The sequence below is a fragment of the Ochlerotatus camptorhynchus genome, unplaced genomic scaffold (genome assembly GCF_037179485.1).
Source record: "Ochlerotatus camptorhynchus isolate MF236.1 unplaced genomic scaffold, CSIRO-AGI_Acam_v1.1 ptg000531l, whole genome shotgun sequence".
Classification (NCBI taxonomy): Eukaryota; Metazoa; Arthropoda; class Insecta; order Diptera; family Culicidae; genus Ochlerotatus; species Ochlerotatus camptorhynchus.
The window spans coordinates 128258-136790 of NW_027041015.1; the positions used below are offsets into that span (position 1 = coordinate 128258).

General features: G+C 46.5%; 1 protein-coding gene across 1 annotated transcript; it reads left to right on the plus strand.

Annotated features, from left to right (window-relative positions):
* Positions 1-2349: 2349 nt before the first annotated feature.
* On the plus strand, positions 2350-7644 carry LOC135713081 (uncharacterized). Its single transcript, XM_065236184.1, has one exon. The coding sequence runs from the start codon at positions 2350-2352 to the stop codon at positions 7642-7644; it is 5295 nt and encodes a 1764-aa protein (XP_065092256.1).
* Positions 7645-8533: the final 889 nt, after the last annotated feature.

Here is an 8533-nt window from a genome sequence, read left to right on the forward strand (position 1 = left end):
GAAATGTAAATATAGAAAATAAGTTAGTCTAATAAGCACACCGTCGCGAGTAGTCGACCGGGGGCGAACCCCGTACGAAATTATTGTTTAGTTTAAGTTCAATAAATGTAGTGTTCTTGCAATAAATTGTATTTTGTGTGAAGATTGGTGTAGTGTTCTGTATGCGGTGAAGGAAGGTCTACGGATGACAGAAGGATTGGTTGGAGCAAGGAAGGATACGGACTGGAAAGGAATGGTTCAAGGGCAAGTAGAAGTCACCAACAATCGGTCGGGACGGTCCCCGACACTCATAGTTCTTCTATTCTCCACGAGTGCCAACTTTGATTTACCAATCAGCATCATTTCCTTGATTCTTTCTATGGCATATACGTGTACCACTTAGAAGCAGTTTCTTACTGAAAAGTACCCGCACACAAGTGGCCTTCGTTTGACCTAGCATGTTCAGTTTCTATAATTTTTGCGCGTTCATTAGCGCTGGGAAATAAAATTAAAACTTTGAAAATTCCATCAGAGATGGTGGTGATTTCTTCTCTATAGTCAAACTAAAGGTACAAAAACAAAAGGGCGTAATCAAAATTGATGAATAATTTTGAGGATTTTTAACCGTTTAAAAAAATCTAAACTACTATGAACTGATTAACAAGGGTCAACTCAAGCTGAATGGTACAAATAATAGACCTGCAATGCGAAAACTTTCACAGTTTGACATCATTGTTAGTTTCACCCTTTTAAAATATTGATGCCGAGATGGAAAGTTATCGATTAACCCTGCTATCCGAGCGTAGTTATTTCTGACAGACAAGAAGTTAAATTTTGACAACCGTGGCTGAGTTCTGCTCGAAAACCAATCGATCGGTAACACAATGATTTTCGAACATAAGAAATAACATTCGAAATGTCACTTTTAACCACAAGTTAAATTTAACTCGGCAAATGGTTCACAGCCTTAGAGTACAGTAAGGACGATTTTGTTTACATGAAGTGCCTTCCTTTGTGTTGTCATGGCCGTGTTTCATGTGGCAGATAACTCGAGTTTAAGGTTGAGTTTACCTGGTAGATTATGAGGTGACGGGGTGTGTTTTGGTCAGGGGTTGAAACAGTTGACGTTTTTTACTACACTCGCTTCGTTGTCGTGCGCGACAGTCTGTTTGTATTCGTACACTCATGCTCTACCGTCGTCTCTTTCACAAAACTCAAACGGTAGAATAATATTCTAGCAAAAAGAAAATTATCAAATAACTATCATATGACAAGTGTGATTTCGTTCTAATTTCTCAATTTTGTGTAAATTAAACTATTTCTGATCAGAAATGTTATTACTAGGACATCATTGCTTGCTATTTTTAGAATTCACACAAGCACAACATCAGCAGCTCTTATTATGTGAAAAACTAAAATACACACATTCGTGACGGTCTTCGCCGGCAGTGTCGTATGACTGAGCCTGTCATATGACATTTTAGTTTGGTACTGTACTATGATAGCTTGTTTTGCAAATGTCGGAGGCAAAGGCAGTCGATTATCATAGAAAATATGTCGACTACCGTGACCGCTTACAAGACTGGTTTTGGTGCAATATTTGCCCTGCAATATTAATTTAGATTTGGAATTTTTCTGGAATTCACACTGTTCGCGTACGAATATACTAGCGCCGCCTAGTTGTCGAAAATGATCATCACCCTTAATAAAGATCCCTCGTTCGTCGATTTTCTACGAGTTGTCGTCCCAACAAGATGTCATCCCCGCTGTCGTCCCAACGGAGCAGAGTAACTCATGCAGCATAGTGTTGTCGTTTGTTTACTTCCTTTTTCCGCCGCCGATGAATAGCCCCGTTGTATAAAAGGACCATCCCGCATGGGAAAAACTCTCTTTTTCTCGACTACGACAACGAGGACGAAACCGATTGTGAAGAACCAAAGTGAACCAAGTCCGTAGTTTGTAAAATATTGAAATTAAGTGAAATTAAGTAAAATAAAAGTGGATTGTCTTAGTTTGAACTAAAAGTAAAATGAATTGAACTGCAAATAAAGTGAATGAAGTGAAACGAAGTAAAATTTAATAAATGAACTGAACTAAACAGAAGATTGAGTGATCTGTGAAGAAAGTGCCGAAGTAAATTGAAACCTCTACTGCTCTCTACTTTGATATCGACATCTGGTCCTTCGAACCGGATCGGCCGACGAACTCCGGTCATCTGGAATCTCTTACGCCCGTGAAACCACCATCTTTGGAGCTACTGCCTGGCCACGCCTGGAAGTGCCGAGAACCTTCGAGTTGCTGCTGAAACAATTAATACAAGGCACATAGACTGCCTCGAGGAGATCAAACCCCGTACTATTCCCCGTCGCCATGTCCACGGATCGCCGCTTGAAAACGCTCAAACTTCGCATGAAGAGCCTGCAGACGTCTTTCATGCTTACTAAAACGTTTGTAGATAAATATGTCGACGAACAACATTCCTTAGAAGTCCCAGTACGCTTGGAGAGCCTTACGAAGCTATGGACTGATTTCTGCGCCGTCCAGTCTGAGCTGGAAACTATCGACGAGGCCGGCATCGAACAACTTCTGAAGGATCGAGCCAGCTACGAATCGTCGTACTATAAGGTTAAGGGTTTCCTCCTGTCCGTCAATAAACTGACACCTCCTTCCCCGACACCCACCGCTTCGACTTCTCATTCGAACTTCCAAGGTCCTACATCATCCCATGTGCGTCTACCGGATATCAAACTGCCTGTCTTCAGTGGAAATTTGGATTATTGGATGAACTTTCACGACCTGTACATGTCCTTGGTTCACTCTTCAGCGGAACTCTCGAACATTCAAAAATTTTATTACCTGCGTTCTTCCCTCTCTGGCGACGCCCTCAAACTTGTACAGACGATCCCTATTACTGCAGCGAACTACTCCGTAGCCTGGAATTTGCTTGAGGAGCATTTCCAGAACAAACCCCGATTGAAGCAGTCGTATCTCAACGCTTTGTTCGAGTTTTCCACCCTCAAACGTGAGTCAGCGGCAGACTTACATGCACTCGTAGAGAGATTCGAGTCCAACGTGAAGGTGCTTCAGCAGTTAGGAGAGAAAACGGAATTCTGGGATCTTATTCTCATTCGTATGCTCAGCGTTCGTCTCGATGCCACAACTCGTCGTGATTGGGAGGAATTTTCATCAGCAAAGGACGATGTCTCGTTCAAGGACCTCACCAGCTTCATTCAGAGGAGAGTATCCGTCCTCCAAACGCTTCACGGAAAAGGCGTAGAAACTCCGCCGTCGTCATTGTCGTACAGTCAGCCGAAGAAGTTCACCCAACGCCCGGCGGCATGTCACACCGTCAGCCACGTCAGCACCGATCGAAAATGCTCTATTTGCTCTGAACATCACCCACTCTATATGTGCCCCACGTTCTCGAATTTGGCCATCGAGGACAAGGAAAAAGAAATCCGTCGACTGCAGCTCTGTAGAAACTGTCTACGCAAGGGTCACTTGGTACGAGAATGCCCGTCGTCCAGTTCCTGTCGAAAATGCAAAAACCGTCATCACACTCAACTTTGCCATGGAGAAACGTCAACAGGCGCGAACCATCATCTTACAACATCGAAACCAACAACAACTCACACTACGGAGGAACAGCCACGAACATCAGCCTCTGTGACCGTCACCGAGCTACCTAACTACGCCGCAACCGAATGTAAACAAACCACTGTCCTCCTCGCTACCGCTGTCGTCCTCTTCGTCGATGATAATGGAAGGGAGCATGCAGTGAGAGCTCTTCTAGACTCGGGAAGCGAATGTTGTTTTGTTTCAGAGCGATTCCTCCAAACCGTCACAGTCCAACGAAAAAGGGTTTCCGTTCCGATCTCTGGTATCGGCGAATCGACGGTCAACGCTAAGTTTACAGTTCTCTCCCACATCCGATCAAGAGTCTGTAACTACTCCACCACCGTTGAATGCTTGGTTCTTCCACGGTTGACTATGGACTTACCATCCACCTCCGTCGATGCTTCTACTTGGAGCATTCCACCCGGAATCCAGCTTGCTGACCCAACCTTCCACAGCCGCAAATCAATCGATCTTGTACTAGGCGCAGAGGTCTTCTACGACATCTTCCATGTCTCGGGTCGAATTCGAATTGGCGATGCACTTCCACCTCTCATCAATTCCACGCTCGGTTGGGTGGTTTCTGGAAAAGCCTCCAGTCCACAACCGAAAAGACCACTCGTCGCAAACGTTGCCTCCATCGCCGATCTGTCTCAGATAATGGAACGTTTTTGGACAATCGAAGAAGAAACTTCGTCACCATCCTATTCCGTCGAGGAAGCCGCATGTGAAGCACACTTCCAGCAAACCGTTTCTCGAAATCAGCAAGGTCGATACATCGTTCGCCTACCGGTGAAACCTGACGTCTTAACTTCACTAGGCGACAACCGTCGCACTGCCGTACGAAGATTTCGCATGATACAACAGCGAATGGGAACCGATCCACAACTTCGTATACAGTACGTCGACTTCATGAATGAATACCACGCCTTGGGACACATGCAAAAGGTCGACGACTACGAAACACCTCCCAAACCTTGCTACCATCTTCCGCACCACGCCGTTGTCCGAGAGGAAAGTACGACCACCAAAGTACGCGTCGTTTTTGATGCGTCGTGTAAAACTAGCCAAGGACGTTCGCTAAACGATGCACTCATGGTGGGACCCATCGTCCAGGAGGAAATGAGGTCCATCATTATGCGATCGAGAACCCGCCGCATCATGTTGGTTGCTGATGCAAAGCAGATGTTTCGTCAGATTCTGGTTGATGAACGCGACACCCCGTTGCTGCGCATTGTATGGCAAATTTCTCCCGACTTACCCTTGGACACGTACGAATTGAAAACGGTAACCTATGGGACAGCATGCGCACCTTTTCTAGCCACAAGAGTTCTACAACAGTTGGCTGACGACGAGCAAGACAACTTTCCCCGAGCTGCCGAAGTACTGCGAAAGGATTTCTATGTAGACGACCTTTTCTCCGGAGCAGACAGCGAAGAAGAAGCCATCGAACTTCGTGAACAGCTCGACACTCTTCTTTCCAAGGGAGGATTTACCCTACGCAAATGGGCCTCCAACATTCCTGCAGTTCTCCATGATGTCTCTCCCGATAATCGAGCACTACAACCATCTGTAGATTTCGATCGTGACCAATGCATAAAGACGCTGGGACTGCATTGGGAACCCTCTACCGATTGCCTCCGCTATAGTATTTGTCTCTCCCTCGACCCTGTAGAAGCTAACATCACCAAACGAACAGTGCTCTCTAAAATTGCACGACTTTTCGATCCGATTGGATTAGTCGGACCTGTGGTAACATCGGCAAAACTCTTTATGCAAGAGCTGTGGACGCTGAAAAACAGCAACGGTGAAGCCTGGGGCTGGGACGAGGAATTACCAGCAGCGATCAAGGAGCGTTGGCTGGCCTACTGTGAACAACTACCTCGGCTTAATGACCTGCGAATCGAACGATGGGTCATCTGTCCTACACCGACGTCGATCCAACTGCATTTCTTTTCAGACGCTTCAAAGAATGCATATGGTGCATGCTGTTATATTCGTTCAGCAAACTCTTCCGGCACCATAAAGGTCGCACTACTAACAGCACGATCTAGAGTTGCACCTCTTAAGCAACAAAGCATCCCCCGCTTGGAGTTGTGCGGAGCCCTCCTCGCAACAGAACTGTTCCAGAAGGTCAGAGCATCACTGAACCACACCGGCGAAGTCTACTTTTGGGTGGACTCAACAATCGTACTCAGCTGGCTGAAAGCACCACCTACAACTTGGGTTACATTCGTCGCCAACCGCGTCTCAAAAATACAACAAGCTACTCAGCACTGTGCTTGGAATCATGTCGTTGGTCAACTCAACCCAGCGGACTGCATTTCCCGAGGAACAGAGGCGGAAACCATCCTGCACAACGACCTGTGGTGGCGCGGACCACCATGGCTGCATCTCGAACCCTCTTCATGGCCCAACCAGCTGACGAGCAATATTACAAACGAAATTGCGCTTCCCGAAGCACGCAAACTACCACTGGCAGCGACTGCAATAACCACCGAGCCTTCGTTCGTCGATGTACTAGTGAGCAAGTTTTCGAACTACTTCCGACTTCTACGCGTCGTCGCATATTGTCGCCGGTTCATACGGAACTGCAAGCCATCTGCACAAACAACACATTCCTTCCTCAGCTCAGAAGAACTTGGAGAAGCCGAAGCTACCGTCATCCGATTGGTCCAGCAACAGTCCTACAACGAAGAATGGAAAACTCTACAAAAATTACAACCAGTTTCGCTCAAATCCAAACTCCGTTGGTTTCAACCCTTTATCGCCAGCGATCAACTAATGAGAATCGGCGGCCGCCTAAATCAAGCCCCTCAACCTTTCGATAGTAAGCACCAAATTATCCTGCCAGCAAAGCACGGCTTGTCCACTCTTCTACTTCGTTCGCTGCATGAAAAGCATCTGCACGCCGCCCCTCAGCTTCTGGTCAATATCCTCCGCTTGCGATACTGGATCACAGGGGCCAGAAACCTGGCAAAAACTATCGTCCACAATTGCGTCACCTGTGTAAGAGCCCGTCCAAAACTGCTGCAGCAGTTTATGTCAGAGCTACCTGCCTCACGAGTTACAGCAAGCAGACCATTTTCCATCACCGGCGTCGATTACTGGGGTCCAATTTCACTCCAACCCCCACACCGTCGCGCCGCTCCCAGAAAGGCTTACGTCGCGGTGTTTGTTTGTTTCTCGACTCGGGCGGTACATTTGGAACTGGTTGCCGATTTGACTACCGCCAAGTTCTTGCAGGCTCTCAGACGTTTCGTAGCACGACGAGGACTTTGCAACGAAATCTACTCCGACAACGGGCGGAATTTCATCGGTGCAGCTAACGAGCTACGCAAAATAATCCAAAGCAAGGAACACCATAGCGCTATCGCAGACGAATGTGCATCCCACGGCATCCGATGGCGCTTCAACCCTCCCAAAGCATCACACTTTGGTGGTCTGTGGGAGGCAGCAATCCAATCCGCGCAGAAGCATTTTGTGCGGGTTCTTGGCACTAGCACACTCGCTCACGACGACATGGAGACGCTGTTGTCGCAGATAGAATGCTGCTTAAACTCACGCCCGATTATCCCTCTGAGCGACGATCCGACAGATTTCGACGTGCTTACTCCTGGACACTTTTTGATCGGGTCTGCGCTCAAATCTGTTCCAGACGTTGATGTCTCCGAAATCCCAAGCAACCGATTAGCCAAGTGGCAGCAAATCCAGAAGAACTTCCAAATCATCTGGAAGAGGTGGCACTTGGAGTACTTAGCCACCTTGCAACCGAGAACGAAGTGGTGCAATCCGCCAATCGTATTGGAGAAGGGTCAACTAGTCCTCCTTATGGACGAAAAAACTCCGCCTATGGCCTGGCCAACAGCGAGAATCGTAGAAATACATCCTGGAGCAGACGGAAACACACGGGTGGTCACTCTCCGCACCGCCCACGGCACCTACACTCGCCCCGTTAGCAAGATTTGCTTACTACCGATTCCATCATCCAACGAGAAATCAACAAAACAAACCATTCGTCCAGAAGCAGAATCAAAACACCAACAATAAGTCATCGTTTCAACCAATTTCGTCACTGATGTTGCACTGGTTTCCATCCGGAGTCACCTGAAATTATAAAAAATACAAGGCCCTAATTAATTAGGGACAAGGTAAGCCCCTGTCCAACAAATTATATCCGTAAAACCCCTCTACCGGGTCTTCTATTTTCCATAATATCAATTCGCTGCCGGACTGGATCATCTTCTATCGCCTGACGAGAGTAAACATCGAGGAAGAGTAAACGTCATCCGCCAACGTCAATCATCACCAGCACGGGAGCAACAACAACAACATGCCATCAGAAATAGTGATTTCTGAAGGGGCCAGGATGTTCGCGTACGAATATACTAGCGCCGCCTAGTTGTCGAAAATGATCATCACCCTTAATAAAGATCCCTCGTTCGTCGATTTTCTACGAGTTGTCGTCCCAACAAGATGTCATCCCCGCTGTCGTCCCAACGGAGCAGAGTAACTCATGCAGCATAGTGTTGTCGTTTGTTTACTTCCTTTTTCCGCCGCCGATGAATAGCCCCGTTGTATAAAAGGACCATCCCGCATGGGAAAAACTCTCTTTTTCTCGACTACGACAACGAGGACGAAACCGATTGTGAAGAACCAAAGTGAACCAAGTCCGTAGTTTGTAAAATATTGAAATTAAGTGAAATTAAGTAAAATAAAAGTGGATTGTCTTAGTTTGAACTAAAAGTAAAATGAATTGAACTGCAAATAAAGTGAATGAAGTGAAACGAAGTAAAATTTAATAAATGAACTGAACTAAACAGAAGATTGAGTGATCTGTGAAGAAAGTGCCGAAGTAAATTGAAACCTCTACTGCTCTCTACTTTGATATCGACACACACTTATAACTTACTAGCTGAGTGTGCCCGGCCTTGCTTGG

What these genes read in the sequence shown, in the direction of transcription:
- LOC135713081 (XM_065236184.1), top strand. Translation starts at nt 2,350, where the DNA reads ATGTCCACGGATCGCCGCTTGAAAACGCTCAAACTTCGCATGAAGAGC.